Here is a 21506-nt window from a genome sequence, read left to right as displayed (position 1 = left end):
AAAAAGTGACTACACACTTTCCTGATTCGTGAAAGTATTCCTTTTGGAACCCATGTCAGTGCAATCCAGTATACAAGAATGACAAGAAGGACCGATTTAATCAAAACCAGTCTTCCTGCTCTTGACAATAATTTATAACTCCAATGTTTTATACGGTTTTCAATTTTTGCCAGGAGCCAGTACAATCTTGTTTTCTATAGGAGTTTGGCATAAGGTGAAACCCCAGGTACTTGAAACTATCCTTCATCAACTTAGCTTCAAACGGGAGAGTCGAGGTAACCCTGGTGATCTCAATCCATGAGAAACCTTCAAGAATCAAAGATGATTTTTGAGAATTAATACACATCCCTGTTGCTACTAGGAACAGATCGAGGGCGACTTTTATGTGCTGAATGTCACTTCTGCTTCCATCACTGAATAACAATATATCATCTACAAACAACAAGTGAGTGATATACAAATTTATAGCAACTTCAATACCTTTTAGGTCTCCTCTTCTCTTCACAACCAGTATGAGTTGACTAAGGCCTTATGCCGCTAGTAAGAAAAGGAGGGGGGACAGTGGAAATCCTTGTCGAAGACCTCTTTGGCTGTGAAAGAAAGAGGATGCTACCCCATTGACTAGGACAAAAAAATGACATTTGATATACATCCCATTACCCAATTTATAAAACCAATGTTGAACCCCAGGTGGGTCATTAGCATATGAATAATAATGGGGTTCTTATTCCCATGGTTGATTCAATTTATGCAACCTCGAGAATAAAACGATATGAAAGACTATTTGGCAGTTTGCTTGTTACTTCTTGGTGCCACAGGTGGTGAAAGAAATTCATGGCTAATCAATTATCCCCGTCACTTGACATTCTCTACGCCCGACGGAAGGAACCAAAATTGTCCCAAAGGGGTATCGAGCATGGGTATATAGGCAATTTGGTCAAACCTTAAAGCAACTTGATGAGGTAGTATCGAGCTCTCGCATAAGTGGTATGATCAAACTGCAAAAGAGTCTGATGTGGAACAAGGCGACACCACGTAATCAGATTGATGTGGGCCATGCTATTGATATGTTTTTGTATGATTAGTTTTGTTGTGCTAATAACAATTACAAATTTAAAAGCATGTGCTTACTTCTTGCTTTTTGTGTTGAGGTTTCCTTAGTTGTTGGTACTTACAAACAGGTAAATTTCCTTAAGTTAATCAAGGCATTCATGAGAAAAATAGCTTTAACAACTAATAATGAACAACAAACATGTACAATGCAGCAAACTATCAAAGAGAGACATTAACACAGTGTTTTGATGAAGGAGTTCACCCCTCCTAGGCTACATCTCCTTGTCCAGCTTCCATGGCTTGGGCCTTTATATTAGCTCAATGTGGAAAAAATTCTGTTTACAAAGCTCTATGGCTCCTGATACTTGCATCAATGTGTTCAAAATGTCCAAATTAACCAAAAATGACTATTAGATCTCTGAAAATTGACTCTGGCTGCTCTGGGTATGACCCCCTTCCCTGGTGGCTCTAGGCTTCCCTGAACTTCCCTGTGGAAAAATCACCTGTAGAAGTCTTCTATTGCCTCTGAAACCTATACCAATGTATTCAGAAGGTCGAAATAATCCAAAATTGACTATTCATATTTCAAAATTGGTAAAAAATTGAGCAAGATATGCTTCATTTAATTTTTCCTTGGGAAACTCCGCTAAATCTGGAGAGACTCCAGTTAAGTCTGCCAAGTTTGGTGGCGGTTTCAGATTTGGTGGCTCCGCCGTAAATGCCGCCAACTTAATTCATCATTAACCCGGGCTTCATAGTTGGCTTCCCTACCACTTAGTTTAATTATTGAATTTTGAAATGTATGAACCGACTGCCATATTTCAAGTGTTGCTTAATTTGAATATAGTTAAATTAAAATAAAAACAATAACTAAATAAAGATTTTATTAATAGTTTATCAAGAACATAGTTTTATTTGTTTGCATATTTATTATTGAACTTCTAAGTTTCCTATCACATTAGCCTCTAGGTGTCTATTATTTGTGTTTGGTACACTTGGAACTCTCAAATTAAAATCATGATTAACTCAATTCTATTACATTTCCAAAAATGTAAGGTATCAATACAACTTTATTTTCCATAATTGTTTAACATTGAATATAAGTTATAAGTTTATTTCTTATTTGATGATCAATATAAATTTTATTTAAAATATAAATTGGGACTACACAATTGAAACATAATAATCTCAAAATTTCAGTTTTATCTAAAATTTTCTTGTTATATTTGAGAATCTTGTAGTTTTATAAATGTAAAACACTATTTTTGAGTTTCAAGAATTAATTAAAAAAATAAATCACGTTAAAACATTGTAAAATATTTAATAAATATTTTAATTCCATTTTGCAAATATAAAATAGTTAATTAAAATAAAACATCACCTAAGAAATAAGAAATTTGACTAGAATATTTACTAAAGTGTTATGTATTCGTCGTTTTTTTTCCTTTCTATATCATAATAATCTAGTATATAAATTATTTTTGCTAATTTAGTTTATAATAAAAACTATATAAAGTAACCTAGCATAAATTTATAATAATTGTATTCTGCAAATTATGTAGCAATGAGTATTGGGATCAACAAATTGTGAATTAGGATTAGTTATGGAGAATCTTTACCTTTAACTACTCTATCCATCAGTCAAATATCAAATATTTATTTTTTATTTTATTTGAAAACAATATTATTCTATACCTAATGTTTCACGTTACACACCACTTTAAATTAAATTAATTAAAAGAGAGTAAATGAACATATCCCAAAAAAGATGAATGCAACACACTCTAATATTTTCGAAGGACCTTTTTCAACAATTTTTGATCTGTAATAGTTTCACCAATGAGTTTCGCTGGGTGAAACCCACGAGATGAGGGTTCAAATCCCATTGAGTATATATTTGACCTGTTGTGTCTTGGCTAGAAGAGTAGCGACCCATAGAGGACGTCTCGGCTCTTGTTGAGGCATAAGTTGAGGCATAAGTTTCCTGCTATTGTGCAGCTTGCAGGTTGTTGCACGTAGCCTAGGTTTATAGTGGCAGCCAATTAGATTTGATCCTGGGTGTGTTCAAGATAACTCTCTCTAGTTACTGATTATCCTAGATTCAAAAAATAAATAAATAGTTTCACCAATGAGTTTGATCCTCATGACTCTAGTCATGAACTCGTCCACATTCTCTGCCTATTTATAGCTTAAGAATAACCATGGTCAAAAATTTTGATACTTGTTGTTTTAAATTATATATATTTGACTCATATATTAATTTTTTTATACTTAATAATAACGATAATGATTTAAAAGTAAAATTATATATATATATATATTTTTTTCTGTTTGATAATATTAAATGTAACCGAAAATGTTTAATACTTATTATGAGATATTTATAAAGCCATTTAATTTAACTTTATTTCTTTTAAAAAACATATTAATAATTTAAAACACAAAACACTTAAAAAAACAAAATCCAAACAAATATAAAATTGCATATCTAAACCTTAAAACCATATTTAAAAGATTAAAAAATCATTAAATTATATCAACAAAAACCATAAACCTATAAATATTGATAACTTTTTGTTATTAGAAAAAAAATAAAAATTAAATTTATTTTTAAAATTTTACATAAAATTGAAAATCGACAATGTGGGATCTCTACGGGTACTTTGGAAACCCAGCTTGACTAAAACTAAAAGTGAATGTGAAATAAAAGTGACAGACTTAAATTGACTGGACACGCCGTTAGAATTTCAATTTTTTGGGAAATTTTTAATTTTTCGTTTTAGATTCTATACAAATTCATAGTATATGAATTTTATTTATTATTTTTTAATAATAAAAATTATTAATCCAATAATTTTTCATTTAAAAAACCCAATAACCATTAAAATTGGCGCCAATGTCTTACTCAGCTTAAAAAGAGCGCCAAACACTTGCACATTCGGATACACTGTAGGGTGACTGCGAAGAACTTCGTTACAGGCGCACTGCGTGGGGATTCCAGCTTTATTTTTCGGCTAGCAGTTTTCAACATCTTCAGATTCTCATCTCCATTTTCACCCGCTCGCGAAATCCCCAGAGCAGAGGCGCAGAACGGGCGAAGGCTCTAAAATACCAGTCTCACTGTAGAAATCCTGCAAACCATATATATATATATATTTTTTCAGTTTCAGATCCTAGCAAGGGAAATGCGTTAAATAAGAACATCGTCACAGTTTAGGGGCAATGCATTAAGTTAGCCTTACAGTTCAAGTATAGCCCTGCAGTTTAAGAGTATGGCGCCCAGAAAGCAGAAGGATTCAGGGGCACCCAGAAAACAGAAGGACTCCGGAGCTTCTAGAAAGGTGGCCTCATCCAAGAAGACGCAGAAGCACCCCTCCTCCCAGCCTGCAAAATTGGGTCTTCAGCATTTCTTCGGTCGCTTATCTCAGAATGCTTCTCAAACTTCTCAGCCCTCACAACCCCTCGAAGTTCAGCCTGCTAAAGATGATCAAAACATCTCAGCTCTCGGTAAGCCCCCGGAATCCACATCTGCCCGGCCTGCGAAGGATCTCGAGAATACCCGTGGTAAGCGCCCGGGAGCCTCATATGACCGTCCTGCTAAGAAATCGCAGAAGACCCCTGTGGGTCGTAAACCGTCGGACAGCCCAAGCGAGGAACTTGCTAAGAGTCCAAATATGACTCCGAGGCCTCCTGAGGAGTCCTCAACGATTGACAATGCTAAATGTTCAAAGGATTTACAGGGTTCAGAAACCCCAAAAGCTCAAAATGTCAAGCACATCCGTGACCCATTGGATAAGTCACCAGTTCCGAGCTCACCGAACAAAGGCTCGTGGTGGTCCCCTTCGATGGTGAGCTTCTTTTTATGCATTTGCATTTTTGAGAGTTAAAACAAACTTGCTGCATTTTGGTGCTTCAAGGTTCTGTATTTCGTCAAAAAGTTTATTTGTCAAGGTTTCAGGATGACCAGAATCTCAGGTGTAGAGATATTTCACAGAAATGTAGATGGGAGGGGGTGTATAGTAATTTTGTATCGGATAGTGACTAAAAGCATCTTAATTGTAGGGAATCCTTTTGCACCATTTTTTAAACTTTCCTTTTAAATATATGTCCTATAAATAATTTATTGGTATATTGAATAGCATATAAGATTTTCACTCATAATTTCGACGGTTTTAAAGAGGGAGCTTTCCTTTGGACAGATGATCAAGCAGAGCCAGGACGAAGGAGGAGACGTGGTTACATATCATAAAACCCCCGTCACAGAACGCCTTGAAACGATTGTGAAAGAAAGAAGTGACATCGAAGTTTCTCTAAAGGCTTCTCAGCTTCTCGGTCGCTCAGAAGAACATAACATGAGCAAAATTCTACTAAACGCTTCTACGCTCAATCGCAGTCCTATTCGCCCCTGTTCGGAGAAAGAGGTGAGAAGTTGCTGCAAACGTCATTATGGTCTATTTCTCTTGTTTCTTGCATTTTTGTCTTCTTTGGAGGTAAGGAATTGCATATAACAGACTAGTTTATATCAGTATAGATCCATTTTAAATATGGATCTAATATAAGCCGAGATGATAGATCCATCTTAAATATGGATTTAACATAAGCCCAGAGGCATCTAATTTCTTCACTTGCAATTTTTATTTTATTTTTATGAGTAGACATTATTTAGTTTTTTTTTTTTGGGCCAACATGACCAAAATTTAAACTTTGATGACTGATGGAGAGCTTTACACATCACATCATACTGGGCTGTAGAATGAGCCTCTTGACTCAATAACCAGCATTGCTCAAGCGAATGAGAACCATATCGATAAATCTACGGTGGATAATCAGATATGTAAACCATTCAATAGCAATGAAGCGAATGCTGGAGACACATACTTACACCAGCATATACAACGACATAAAAATATACAATGTCATGGCATACGACAAGAAACTTGTTCATAGCAGATATACTGTTGAATTCTAAAATCTAGTGACAGAGATGTTGCATTAAAGGCATACAGTATTGATTGAATGAAGTCCAATATACCAAACATGATTTGAATGGACACTAAAGAAGGGAAAACCTCGCTTGGTCAATTGCAAAATAACGAAAATTGATTGAATTTGCTTTCCAAGTTAAGTGGAGTACACACTCAATGGTTTACCCTCGAGGTTTGGAATTACTTTTTTCCATTTCGATTGACCTCGACGCAAATAGTTCCTATATTATTTGACCCTTTGCGAACTATTTCAGGCTCCTCTTTGCAATTGGGATTAATTGAAGGTTACTTCAGAATTGTTTCTCCTTTCCCAAACAAGCTCTGAAGTTGTTGATTTCAGTTTTCTTATAGAGTACAAATAAAGTGGGCTGAAAACCAGGAGACTCTTCGATGTGGGTTTCCAGTAACCGTGGATTTTTATCGACGAGGATTAAAATACTCACGACTCTTGTGACAAAATTCAACTTCTCAATGTTTAGGATGTTAGATCTCAATATAGATGACTCGAATTTCACCCAAAAATACCAAGAAAGTTGTTCTCATTCTGCTATTATTAGCCCAGTCACAACTTTTAAACTCATTTGAAAATTGCTGTTATTAATGAAAAATGGAAAACTCCTAATTCGAATATGAATAAAAAATTGGAAAACGGACAAAGCTAAATCTAAACTAAGAAAATTTTGTAAGCACAATTGGAAAACTATGCTTCTGAACCAAAAACCTGCAAAATGTCAAAACATTGAAAAATATATAAGCTAAAACCTAAGTCGCTTGACACGATGACATGGAAATATGAGTATTTGACATGTGACAACCCTTGGAAATAGATCATGGAGGACACACAAACATGCAATAAAAAAATAAACTATAACAAATTAGTGAATTAAATATCAAAAATGAATTACAAACCAAGATTTAATATAAAAACTAAAACATTTGCATGCTCATGATACAAATTCAATCATATGTACAACTAGTACTAGATCAATGACGATAAATTGACAAACACATAAGAAATTAAAACCATAAATTGCAGTTTTCTCCTTAAGATACCGACTCACTAAGTCTTGCTATTACGAGTGGGAATGCTAATGGAAAATAGAAAACAAGGTAGATACTAGAACCATATATCAAGATGGAAAATTTTCATACCTCATGATTGTTAGTAGTTCCCCATGTCATCAATGTCAACATCAACATCACTGCCACTGTTGCTGTCTCCTCTATCCTTTTCCTCTGTATCCAATCTAATATTTGCATCTATTGGTGTGGAGGATGACCCCTTAAGAGGATCATCATCATCAAAAGTGATTGGCTCTAACATTGGTTCATAACTTCATTAAGATCCGAGTTGGCCTATGCCAACTCAATGTCGCCGTTTGAACCCATATAATCAAGAAACATAATATTCTTTTTTCCCTTTACATATTCAATATCAAAATCATAAGCCTGGAGCTTGCTGACCCACTTCTCCTGTCATTCGTTTAGGTCTTTTTGTTCTAAGAAATGACACGAGCTTTTGTGGTTTGTCTTCACTACAGACATGTTTCCCACCAAGTATTGCTTGAACTTTTCCAAGATGTGCATAATAGCTAGCATTTCCTTGTCATATATGGAGTAAAGTCTCTTTGTGTCGTGGAGTTTTTGACTTTTGAATGCAATTGGATGGCCCTTTTGCATTGACATTGTTCCTATTCCTTCTCCTGATGCATCACATTCTAATACAAAGGGTTGACTGAAGTCGGGAAGTGCTATTACTGGACATGAACTCATTACTTCCTCGAGCTTATTAAATGTCTTGTTTGATTCCTTTGTCCACTTGAACACTCCACTAAATGTTATAAAAATCAATTCAATGAGCGAATCTAAAGTAGATCTTGAATAAAAAAATTGCAAATGAGATTAAGACAAGAGTTACCCAAGTGCAAATTAAATCAAGTTATTGAAGCAGAAATTAACTAAATAGTTAATGAAACCACCAAATATTTAGATCAAGGAAAAAGATAAGTGATTTAAAAGCTATTAGCAAGTGAACACAAGATATAAGATCTAAATCTAACAATTAGATGCTATGAACTAATAAGTGCAAAATGAACAAGTTAGGGATGAGATTTAATTACTAAGTTAGTAAGTTAGTGATCAAATAGAGACCCTCCTACCCCAATAGGAGGTGGGATAGCAAGGAATAAATCCCAAGCTCCCTCTAGGAAAAACTTCTTTTATTATTAAGATTACAAAGGAACCCTCTTAGATGAGAGAGAGGGTTTTAAAACTTTTAAGGATGGTTTACAAAATGAAAATTAAATACCCCTCAAGTTAACATTTAGGGAAATTTTTTATAATGATTGTACAGAGATTGAATTGATTTCAAAATAATTTTGCTTTTCATTTAGCTTGCGACAAAGAGGAAAGACTCCAAAAATGAAGACAACTTCCAAATAATTTTCGATTTGAATTTCCAAGTTTCGATCTGAATTTCCAAGCCTCCAATAATAAATTGAACTTGAATTTCTTAAAAAAGTTTAATTTTTTCAAACCCTTAAAAATGTCTTTTGTTCAACCCCCGATTGGGGTGCGAGCCGATTGTTGGGATAGCTTGGGAATAATAATGATACGTACCCCTGAGACATGTACTGCCACCCCCACATGCTCCAGGCGATGGGTGTGGCAACCCTTGGCATGAGTGCACGCAAGGGTGGTGGGAAAGGTGGTAGGGAAGGTGGTGAGGGAGGATGTAAAGGAGAGCAAGGTAAGCAAGAGGGTGAAGTTGGAGTTTTGGCCTGTAGAAGAAGGAGGTGCTGTAGAGGAACGAGAAGGTGATGACTTCTTCGGCTCCAAGCTTGGAGATGACCCGCAATAGTATATGGGTATGTTTTTCGGCCTTTCTCCTCCATTGCAATGACATCTTGTTTGGGGTTTTGCTAGTGGGAGAGGGGGGAAAGTAGGAAGATAAATTGGGGGGTTGAGAATTGTTGGTGGCAATAGGGTAGGCAACTGGTTGCAATTGCCTGGTTCTGCGTCTATGTCTTGTGCCTGCTAGGTATTGCCTATGGCCTCTGTTGTGTTGACCTTGTGTCGTCTGGTTTGGAGAACCCGGGTACTGTAAACCGAGGTTGGTGCGGGGCTGGTCGTAGAAGGCATGTGGGTGGTGGCAATGAGATGGATGTTGGGGGAAGGGGGGAGTAGTCAACATGGTGCATTGGAGACATGCCATACTGCCGCAACTAAAGCAAATGCTGGGCTAACGGGAATCCCCACTGGGAATATGGCAATGCCAGGGACTTAGAGTGGAAAGTTAAGTATGAAAAATAGAGTGGCAACACTAAAATTTCTTGGGCAGAGGGGGAAGGGTTACCAATTATTGCTAGGAAATTTGCTGGATTGAGTGTGGGCTCGTGCGTTTGGCTTTGGCAAGGGGCGGCTTACCTAACTGGTACTGGAAGGTATTGGGTATGGAGGAGGGGAGTGACAGAGGGTTGTTGGAGGCAGACCCCCTTTGGGGACTGGTTTTCCAGCCATCTTGGCTCTGGCTCCAATAGTGAAAGGATAGAGGGGGAGCATGGCGTGGCTTACCTCGCTGGTAATGCAATTCAAGGAAGGAACCAAATTATATTACACTGTTTTAGATTAACAAACTGTTGCTGTGACCAGGGCTCAGGAATTTCTGATATGGCTCGGCCTGGGAGAGGTCGTGGACGAGGAAGGTAGGGACAGGCCCCTAGGAAGGATAAGGAGCCGAGTACGTTAGAGCCCCGCAGGGGAAGAAAGTCGCTAGAACACCTTATCACCGAAGCTGTTGAGGCTTATCGTAAGGGTACTGATGAGGGAATTCGGAAGTTATTAGAAGAGTGGGAAGAGGAAATAAAGCAGGGCAGTGAGACAAAAGAGGATATGGAAAATTGGAGGACCTTAGTCTTGGATCCGGGCAACACTAGAGGAAGAATTACGTAGTTCAAACAAACCTTATACCTCTATTGGTTGATGAAGAGTCTGTTGGGCAAAGCTATGGAACAAATCTCGGTAGGCATGGCAGTTTCACTCCAAGGTATGCCAAGTTACAAGCAAGACCTGCAGAAAATTCAATTCCAACTCCATAAGCAAGACATCAAGTTGGACAAAATTGAAAGACACATTCCATGCATCCTAGAATTGTTTGAGATGCCTGGATCAACAACCAAGGACTCGACACCTATGGAATCGGCCTCGGAGGAGCAGAAGGGCTAGTCACTTTCCTATGTTTACTTTTGTTTTATATGCAGATAGATTTTAATTTTCGTCATGCAAGTATATGTATAGATAGAAATCTAGAGTATGGACATGAAACAAAGACATATATAGCTTGGCTAGAGAGATTAAAACTCTACTGTTTTTGGATGGCTTACAATGCGGATAGGTGGCCAACAGACTTGGTTTCCCTCCTGGCAAGTTGAGGCCACCTAGCCAATCTATGTGGTGTAAATTTGCCTATCTCTAAATAGAAAATGAAATGGTCCTGCCAAGCTTAACAAAAAAAATGTCTTTTGTTCAAGCTGCCTTATGTCCAAGGGAGAAGAAATTTGCGCAAAGCTTTAATGAAAAAAAACCTCTAATGTTTGCAACTGAGAGATAGAGGCATCCAAAAAATATTCAATTTAACTTCAGAAAGTGCAAACGACTTTCAAAATGTTTTGCTCTCTCAAGGTAATTTTGCTCATAAGAATTTGACGTCCAAGAAAAGAGGAAAAACCTCTCTCATGCTCGCGGGTAGGAGAGAAAGATCTCAAAAAATTGCAGACGACTTCCAAAATTTTGATTTGATTACAAAAAATTGAAAATGATGCTCAATGAAATTTTATTTTTGCATCTAGAATGAGGACGATTCCCAAAGAAAATTTATTCAAATTGATCTCCTTTAAAACCCTATCCATTCAAGAAAAGAGAGGGTTTAATCAATGAGGAAGTATATGGCTATAAAAGAATTTTAATTTTGCCTTTGATCCCAAGCTTCTTCTTGCAAAAAATTATCAAGAAATTTCCAAATCCAAACCCTTACTCTTGTCTTCAGATCTACAAGAAAACAAAGAGAAAAACCAAGAAATATATATAAGATAAATATACAAGAGGGTTAGTAAATATATACAATATTATTTACAAAATTTATAGATCCAACCCAAAGGGTATGAGCACACCTCCGCGCTTTAGATTAGAAAAATAAGCTCCTAAATCACATATGTATTCAATTAAAGCACATTTAAATGAGATAGATAAAGATTTAAATAAATAACTTTTACAAGCTATGGCCAATAAACCCATGCAAAAAAATATGTTGAAAATAGTGATAAAGTGTGTTGAAAGTTGAAAAAACTCCAATTTCTATATTCTTTGTGTGAGGTCTTGTTGTCGCTCAGATTGTAAAGGCATCGCGACAATAACTCAGGGCGGGGGATGTCACTCTGATCCTCTCCCACTCCGTTCTAGCTGTCTCCCAACAATAGGCCATGGGGGGTAGTCCTTATGGAAATGAGGTCAACGAAAACAAGTTGGGAACCAACTTATTTGGGAGACGTGGATGAGTGGCCTAGCTACTTGGTTAAATTTAGCAAGATTTATGATTCAATTAAATTTTAAATATGAAATTAGTGCCTTATGGAGTCACAATTCTTGTTTAATGTAAATTAATGCCAAGTAATCGGATGAACACCCGCTGCTTGATATGATAGATTAACCTATATGGGATGCAAGTCTTAAGAGCTAGGTGTGATGCAAGAATGTTGGTAAATTTTAGATTAATTGCCTATTCTAAGTTGAACCTCCCCATTAATTGTTTTGAGAAACAATGTTCAAAGTAGTTTGTGCGATGGAAGCCAATGGGAAGCAGGCAAAGGCCTCATTAACAATACCTCCCCTTGTGTTCCAACCACCCAATGCCTCCGGCGCTGTAGAGACTATGTCTTTGACGACTGCAAGGTCACTGTGTTAACCACTAAGAAGGGCTGAATCTCTCAAGCTAATCGGAAAAGGATTGCCCTAGGAGTAGTGTTGCAGGAAATGCCCCCCCCCGGGATCAAAAGGTCGATCCACACAGATGCGCGGGGAAATTGCCCTACAAAACGCGGATCGGGCTGATAAATACGCTTCTTGCCATTTTCGGAAGTGTATGGCCGATTCGTGTTTCGGTTCTTTGAAACGCGATTCGTACGGCGGTTCAACTGTACAAAGCGCGGTGGTTTGGGGTCCGATCCGTACGGATTGTGATCCCCGTTTCCGCTGCGCGGGCCAAAGAAGGCTGTTTTTTAATTTTAATTTAATTTTTCTCTTTTGCTTGGTTGGGGGTGAGTCCACCTTGGGTTAGGGTGAGGAGTGAAGAGATTTAACACCCATTCATCTCTTATTTGCTCACTTTGAGTTTATGAGAGCTTGGAGAAGAGAGGAGAAGAGAGAAGAGCTTGGAGGAGCTTGGCGGACTTCCATTTACAAGAGCTAAAGAGGTAAGTGCAAACCCCAAACTCCCTCATTTTTTTGACATTGTTTTTTGTATTTTTCTCCTCCCTCTCCTACTCTTTCCCATTCTTTCTACTTGCTCATTTAATTGAAGGTTGTCCACCACCTAAGTCCATATTCCAAGATAGTGTTCTTTTGGCTTCTATGTATCATTCCACTTTTGGTTTTAAAGATGGCAAGGGGGAGTAGGAATAAAAGGGAAGAAGAACAAGAGGATAGTGGTCCCAATATGAGTGACCCAATGTATGATGAGGAGGAAGGGTTTGAAGAGGAAGGGGATGAAGTTGAACTTGAAAGGAACACTGAAACACTAGAGAGGAAAGCTACATTAACACCCTTGTGGAACTATGTGACCAAACTTGAAGGGGGAAAGGGTGGTGGAAGCTACAAATTTTTGTGTCCTCATGGTTGTCACAGAGGAAAACCATTTAGTTGTTCATATACTTGTGTGAGGAGGCAACTTTGTGGGGTGATGGACAATGATGACAAAAAAGGGTGCCGTGGGGATACAAATTGCCCAAACATTTCAGTTGAACAAAGAAGAAAATACATCCAAATAGAGGGGGTTTGCACAACAAAAAGCAAGAAACAAAAAACTCATTCTGAATCAAGTGCAACCTCTAGATTTGGTAGCTCATCTCCTCATGCTACTTTTGGAAGCTCTGGAGGTAAAAGAACAATAGGGGATTTCTTGAATGTTGCTGGGAGGGATGATGTGGATGGAAAGATAGTCCGATTTCTTTGTGCTTGCGGTGTACCATTTAATGTGCTTCGCTCTCCCTACTGGCATGAAATGGTAAAGGCCATCAATGAAGCCCCAAAAGGATACAAGTCCCCCAACTATGAGAAAGCTAGAACAATGTTATTAGAAAGAGAAAAAGCAAAGGTTCAAAGAGATTTGACATGTTTTACAAATGAGTGGGTAGATTGTGGGGTATCCATTGTATCAGATGGGTGGACAAATATTAGAAACCAACATTTGATAAATGTTCTTGGTGTTTTTGCTAGTGGTGTAGTATTTATTACATGTCATGACTCGTCCTCCATCAATGCATCTTCCTAAAACATTGCAGATCTCCTATTGCAATCGATCAGAGATGTTGGTCCGAATAATGTGGTTCAAGTGATCACAGATAATGCAGCAAATTGTAAGGCAACAAGAAAATTTATTGAACGTACTCATCCACACATCTTTTCGTCTAGGTGCTTGGTTCACACATTGAATCTTTTGATGCATGATATTGTGAAGCATAAAGAATGTGGGTGGATTAATGAGCTTTACAGGAGAGGGAAGCAACTCATTAAATCCATCGCAGGGCATACAAGGGTAAATTACTTCTATGGCACATACTCCAAGTTGCAGTTGCTTAAACTTGCAAAAACAAGATTTGCCAGTTATTACCTCACCTTTAGGTGGCTAGTGAAGGTGAGACAGGCTTTAACTAAGATGGTGTGTGCTGAATCATGGGAGGAAATTAACACTGATAGAGATGGTGCTAATGTAGCCAAGGACACTATTCTTGACATGTACTTTTGGTCACAGGTTAAATATGTTTTGCAATTCACCAAACCAATTTATTACATGATCAAGTTTGGAAATTCAAATCGGCCAATAATTGGGGAGGTGTATGAGCAAATGGATAGCATGTTGGTGCAGATTAAAGACATTGTTGAGACTAGAGATCTCACCTTGTACAATTATATTCGTGCAGAGGTGGAAAACCGACAGGAAATGCTAAATGTTCCATTGCATGCATTAGCATATGTTTTGACACCTAAATACTATCATCCATCATGGTGTTGATTTGGGGTGGCATCGGATGTGCTCTAGCCACGAAATTTGGTGGAGAGGTTGGGGCATATGAGATCTTCAATACCCAGACAGGGTTTGGGCAGATTCTAAACAGATAAGGAAATATTAACATAATAAATATTTTTAATGGAGTCCTTAAAAGTCTAAACGTAGGGAAATTAAAATATTAATGTGCATTAATGTGAAACTGTGTTAGAATGTTCCAAAAGACATGGATCAAACCAGATCTAATCTTAGGCGTTGATTAAGGACTTAATCTCGGTCGTTGATTTGTCAACGAAAAAAGTATAAGAGGAGGCTTGAGGGTCACTTGGAGAACACACTGAGGGAAACTAGTCAGTGCAATTTCTGGAGCGGGGTTTGCTGAGAAATTGAACTAGTGGTCTAGAGAGTAGTCAAGAGGCAGCAAGTACGGAACAAAGAGACAGGGAGACTAGCGTAGAGGCACAAGAGGCAAACATAGGGCTAGAGGAAGCCACACAGAGGCAATAGAGACTGCGCAGAGCCAGCAAGGCCTGTGTCATCCACGCAGAGGCTGCAGGAGTGACGCAGAAGGCCAGAGAGGTTGCACAGAGCCTCAATACGCCGACGTAGAGGGTTTTCAGGTTGACGCAGAGGGTTTCATGCCGACGCAGAGGTCAGTAGGGCCTACGTCGGGTTCAGAAGAAGTGATGAAAATTTGTTTATCTGTGGGTAAGCCAATTTGGCACCTTGTTGTACTAGAAAATTGTTGAATAATAAAATCCTCCCTTGCTGCACTGGTTTTCCCACATTGGGTTTTTTCGGGGACATTAGTCCAAAATAACTGTGTCAATGTGTGGATATGTTTGTTTCTAAATTACGGTGTGATATCTGCAGCAATATTTATTTTAATGTTTGTTGAAGTAATTTCATGAATAACTTATGATGAAATAAGTAGGAAAAGTAAATCAATTGCTATAGTGATAGAATTTTCACATGGTATCAGAGGGAGTAATCAGAGACAAAAAGGGAAAATCAGTTGTGGGTCGAGACCACGATGCAGAGGCATCCACCTCAGGGGACTCACGCAGATTTTCATAAGAATGCACAAGAGAGAGAGATTTCGATTTCTCTATGTTGGCTTCCAGGTTGGAAGAAGAAGTGGCGTGCATGACTAGTGCTGCATCATCAAAAGTATGGTATACAGACAGTGGAGCCTCGTGGCATATGACTGGAATCAGGGAGTGTTTCTCAGAATATTGAGAAGAGAAGATGAACTTTCAGATCACCATGGGGAACAAGGCAAAGTGTACTCTAGTAGGAAAGGGTGCCATAGTTTTTCAGACAAATTCGGGAGAGCGGTTTCATGCCACAAATGTGCTGCATGTACCAGGATTGCGGATGAACTTACTTTCCGTGTCACAACTACAAGGCAAGGGCTATGCCGTCTACTTCATCAAGGAAAAGGTATACGTCAAACACCCGAGCTGGAAAAAGAAAGTGCAGAACGGGATCAAAAGTAATTGGTTGTATAGATTACAACTAGAATCTCCAATGGCACTAACAGGCAGTCATGGGGACAAGGACTTGAATGAACTATGGCACAAAAGGATGGGTCACTTGCACTATGGAGCTCTGAGAATTCTCGGGAGCACTGTAACAGGAGTTCCGGATCTGAGAACGAAACAAGATGATGTATGTAGGGTATGCGCTTTAGGAAAGTATGCCAAGGCGGCATTTCCTAGGAGCAAACACAGGGCCAAGAGTGTACTAGGATTGATACACTTAGATATTTGCGGACCTATGTCCGTCAAAGCTCTTAGCGGTGCCGAGTATTTCCTTACCTTCATTGATGACCACTCGAGGAAAACTTGGATTTATATTTTGAAAACCAAGGATGAGACTTTCTGTCGATTCAAGGAGTTCAAGGCTCTAGTGGAGAATCTTACTGGTAAGAAAATAAAAGTCTTGCACTTAGATAATGGTGGAGAATATGTCGATAAGGACTTCACTGATTATTGTGCTAAGGAGGGCATCATAATAGAGTGGACAACTCCCTACAATTTGGAGCAGAATGGGGTGGCAGAAAGGAATAACAAGACTATTGTAGAAGTAGCTAGGGACATGTTGTATGATCAGGATATGCCAAAATTCCTGTGGGCGGAAGCATGCAACACAATTGTCTACGTTCAAAACATGACTCCTCATCGGGCATTGGGCAAGATTACTCTAGAGAAAGTCTTCACTGGGAAGACGCCTGAAGTCAGTAATTTCAGGATATTTGGGAGCTTAGCATATTGTCGCATACCTGAAGAAAAGAGGAAGAAGTTGGATCAGACTGCAGAAAATGGGTATCTCGTGGGATATAGCGAGAACGCTAAGCATACAGAATCTATCTTCCAAGGATCAGGAAGGTAGTAGTACAACGTGATGTAAAGTTCGTGGAGGACAGAGCTTTTAGAAGATCTCGTGAAATACCTTCCGAGGAGCAGTCGAAAGAGGATCTGTTGGTCATGCCTCTTCAACCAACGGAAGTGAAGAATTCTTCCTCAGGTCAGGAAGATTCTCAAGATGAGGAGGAGGAGCGAACAAAAGCACTTGCTGGCAGAGGAAGAACCAGCAGGGAACTTCGTCAGATTTTGCGTGATGCAGAGAACTTCATCGGAGAGCCAAGGAACAATAAGAGGGAGCGAAAACAACCAGATAGGTATCAGGCGTTAGTAGCTCAAGATGGGGAGCTTGTCAATTTCAAGGAGGCAGCTTAGCATCAGGTCTGGCTAGATGTGATGGTGGAGGAGTATAACTCCATAATGGTGAACGATGTCTGGGAGTTGGTTTCAAGGCCTCAAGACAGATCTGTGGTAGGTTCAAGATGGATCTACAAGATCAAATATGCTGCGGACGACAGTGTTGAAAAATACAAGGCCAGGTTTGTGGCTAAGGAGTATGCTCAAACGGAAGGGATTGACTATGAGGAAACCTTTGCCTCGGTAGCTAGGTATACATCTATTAGGATTGCGATACCTCTTGCAACCTAGATGGGATGGGAGATCCATCAGATGGATGTCAAGACGACATTTTTGAACGGGGTAATAAAAGAAGAGGTATACGTTGAACAACCAGAGGGCTTTGAAACTCATAAGAAGAAGTCTCATGTATGCAGACTGAAGAAAGCCTTGTATGGGCTGAAGCAGACACTGAGAGCGTGGTATGGTTGAATAGATGGCTACTTGCAGAAGATGGGGTTTGTCAAGAGTGATGCGGATTCGAATCTCTACTATCTGGCCGTAGAAAACGAGCCACTTATCTTAGTATTATATGTGGATGATCTCTTCTTGACAGGATCATCCAGACTTATTGAGGACTGCAAGAAGAATCTAGCCACAGAGTTCGATATGAAGGATCTGGGACGAATGCACTACTTCCTAGGGTTGGAAGTTTGGTAGCAGAAAGGAGAAATCTTCCTTGGGCAAGGGAGTATGCTATAGAAATCCTGAAAAGATTCAAGATGGGAGACTGTATACCTATGGCTATGCCAATGATCACCAATTGGAAGAAGATTGATGCATCAAAAGACAAGGATGTCGATCCCACTCTACACCGACAGCTCATAGGGTGCTTGATGTATCTTGTCAATGCCAGGCTAGATATTTGCTACGCTGTCAACACTCTCAGTCAGTTCATGGTGGAACCAAAGAGGGCACACTGGGCAACAGCTAAACATGTTCTCAGGTATTTACAGGGAACAGTTGATTATGGGCTCTTATACACCAAGGGGAAGGATATCAGGTTGAGTGGATTTACTGATGTAGATTGGGTAGGAAGTTCAGTGGATTAGAAAACTACCTCTGGGTACTATTTCAACATTGGATCAAGAATGACCACCTGGTGCAGTAGGAAACAGAAGTCTGTGGCTCTGAGCTCATCTGAGGCAGAATATATGGCAGCAAGCACAGCTTTGTGTGAGGCCATATGGCTTAGAAAACTGCTTCTATTCAGAAGAAATATGGAGGCGACCAAGATCATGTGTGATAATTAGAGTTGCATCAAACTCTTTGAGAATCCAGTATTCCATGATAGGTCGAAGCATATTGATATCCAGTGTCACTTTGTCAGAGACTGTGTCCAACGAGGAGCTGTACAGTTGAGCTACACTCCTACAGGAGAACAAGTGGCAGATATCCTCACCAAGGCCCTTGGAAAGTCAAAATTTGACTACTTCAGGGAAAAGATGGGGATGGTAAAGAACCCCTTTCAGAAGTAGTGTGTTAGTAGCACGAATGAAGAGGGAGTTGCAGTGCAGATGCAGTTTTGGGAGAAAGGACCAATAACAGCACAAATGCAGAGGGGGTTGTAGTGCGGATGCAATGTTGGGAGAAAAGACCAGCAACAACATAGATGCAGAGGGAGTTGTTGTACATATGCAGCAGTGGCAGAACCATGGGCAACAATACAGGATGCAGCAGTGCAGAGGATGTTGGGCAGGAAGGCCTAGCATCAACACAGGTATCGATGTCGGATGATCAGGGTAATACTCATTGAGGAATATTACTAGAGCATAGTCCTCGCTAAGAGGGAGTGTTGATTTGGGGTAGCATCAGATGTGCTCTAGCCATGAAATTTGGTGGAGAGGTTGGGGCACATGAGATCTCCAATACTCAGAAAGGGTTTGGGCAGATTCTAAACAGATCAGGAGATGTTAAAATAATTAATATTTTTAATGGAGTCCCTAAGTCTAAACTTAGGGAAAATAAAATATTAATGTGCATTAATATGAAACTGTCTTAGAATGGTCCAAAAGACATGGATCAAGCGAGATCTAATCTTAGCCGTTGATTAGGGACTTAATCTCGGTCGTTGATTTGTCAACGAGAAAAGTATAAGAGGAGGCTTGAGGGTCACTTGGAGAACACACTGAGGGAGACTAGTCAGTTCAATTTCTGGAGCGGGGTTTGTTGAGAAATTGAACCAGTGGTCTGGAGAGCAGTCAGGAGGCAGCAAGTACGGAATAGAGAGACAGGAAGACCAGTGTAGAGGCACAAGAGGCAGACGCATGGCTAGAGGAAGCCACATAGAGGCAACAAAGACCGCGCAGAGCTAGCAAGGCCTGCGTCATCCACGCAGAGGCTGCAGGAGTGACGCAGAAAGCCAGAGAGGTTGCGCAGAGCCTTAGTAGGCTGATGCAAAGGGTTTTGAAGTTGACACAGAGGGTTTCAGGCTGACACAGAGGGTTTCAGGCTGACGCAGAGGTCAGTAGGGCCTACGCCGGGTTCAGAAGAAGTGTTGGAAATTTGTCTATTTGTGGGTAAGCTAGTTTGGCATGCTGTTGTACTATAAAATTGCTGAATAATAAAATCCTCCCTTGCTGCATTGGTTTTCCCACATTGGGTTTTTCTGGGGACATTAGTCCAAAATAACTGTGTCAATGTGTGCATATGTTTGTTTTTGAACTACGGTGTGATATCTGCAACAATATTTATTTTAATGTTTGTTGAAGTAATTTCATGAATAACTTATGATGAAATAAGTAGGAAAAGTAAATCAGTTGCTGTAGTGATAGAATTTTCACAGCTTTCAACACCAACACTTGGTGGGGGAAGTAGGAGAAAACCACACCAAGATCAAGAGGTTCACAAAAAATATATGATTGCATTGAGTAAATTAGTCCCTGATGAGGAGGCTGCCATTGTACGGAGACAGTTGAGCAACTATATGCTTAACACTGGTCCATTTGGGAGCATGCATGCAATTAGAGATCGAGAGACTTTTTCTTCTCTTGAGTGGTGGAACATGCATGGAGGGGCTACTCCACTTCTATAGACTTTGGCATTGCGGGTGCTATCACAGGTGGTAAACACTTCTTTTGCAGAGAGGTATTGGAGCTCTTATTCTTTCATCCACAGTGTTAGAAGGAACAAGTTGAGTTTAGATTGGGCAGAGAGCTTGGTTTATGTTCATTACAACTTGTGATTGTTGTCCCATTATTGTGATGATGCAAAACCTAAAAAAGACCTTAATATTTGGAGCAGGAATCCAGAGGAGCCCAATTTGGAGGATGGAGTGTTGTGATTAGAGCAATTAGAGGATGCTCTTATCCAGGTATGTCCATTGTGGTATGATGTTAGGGTTCCACCCTAACCCCCTTATTTATGTCATGGGATCACGTCATAGTCAAGAGTCAATAAAGCCCATATTAATATTTGTAAGTGGTTAACCCGCAATTAATGACAGGACCACAATTAGTTGCAAATGGGCGGTAGTATTAGATAGATGGTAAATGGGCGGTAGTATTAGATAGATGGTATTAATAAAACCCACGGTATTGGCCCGTGGTATTGCATGTATGAGTCATATATAAAGGATAGAGACTCCCTGTGAGGAGTATCGTGTCTTGTTTTTGTAATCGAGCTCTGCTCTATTGGAGGTTGCCCCCTCGAAGAGGCCTGTGAACATTTCTCTCTGAATAATAAAATCATTGTTATTCTGTGTTTTGGGTATCTTTTCTTCGCATATTCTGTGTTCTGGGTATCTTTTCTTCGCATATTCTGTGTTTGGGTATTTCTTTGTAGGTTAAGAGCATAACAAGTGGTATCAGAGCACTTTCCAGGGCTTGGTGGGATCTCCAAATTTAGCAAATTTTTTTTTTGGCTAGAGACGTGTTCCGGCGTCTTTAAACCACGGGATCTGTCGTTAAGTGCATAAACCTGCGGATTTGGGGAGGCATGCACGCAGGAAATACAAGAGGTGGTCACGTCTGTTGGACTCCCTTGTAACCCCTGTGGGTACCCCTTCGAGTAGTAGCGCATTAGACAGAACCGCGCACGGACTGTCTTCCACGTAGCCTCTGGGTATATAGGAAGCCCCCTAGCTCCCTTGAAACCTCGCCATAGATAAACCTTCGGCCGTCTTGTGGCTACAGTACACCGAGAACAGCACTCGGAGAGATTACTCGCCTGTACGATAGGGTAGTCGGGTTGTACGACTAAGGGTACGGTCGATCCTCCTTAGTTAGAGCCCTAAAACATTGGGCCGAGTACTACTGTCAGACCCTTATGTATATTGCGATCTGTAGCACCTGACACTCCTCAAGACCATAGTTCCCTTTCTATCGGGGGATCACACATCATCTATTCCAGATCAGCAAGTGCAGCAGCAGCAGACATCAGTCCCGCAGCTCCATCAGATCAGCAGCAGCAGTTGTTCCACCATTCAGA

General features: G+C 39.6%; 1 protein-coding gene across 2 annotated transcripts in view; it reads left to right on the top strand.

Annotated features, from left to right (window-relative positions):
• Positions 1–3983: 3983 nt before the first annotated feature.
• Positions 3984–21506, top strand: part of EMB2411 (DNA replication helicase) — a 268500-nt gene continuing 250977 nt past the window's right edge. For both annotated transcript variants that reach the window (XR_016264083.1, XM_089446669.1), the window contains exons 1-2: positions 3984–4901; positions 5253–5474. Coding sequence is in view for 1 of the 2 variants with exons in the window: in XM_089446669.1 (XP_089302795.1) it covers positions 4326–4901; positions 5253–5474 (798 nt within the window). In the remaining variant the exon portion in view is untranslated. The remainder of the gene's footprint in view (positions 4902–5252; positions 5475–21506) is intronic.

The sequence above is a fragment of the Pinus tabuliformis genome, chromosome X (assembly GCF_031772625.1).
Source record: "Pinus tabuliformis cultivar Carrire ecotype Pingquan chromosome X, CPIR1, whole genome shotgun sequence".
NCBI classification, from domain to species: Eukaryota; Viridiplantae; Streptophyta; class Pinopsida; order Pinales; family Pinaceae; genus Pinus; species Pinus tabuliformis.
This window is presented reverse-complemented; position numbering and strand designations above follow the sequence as displayed.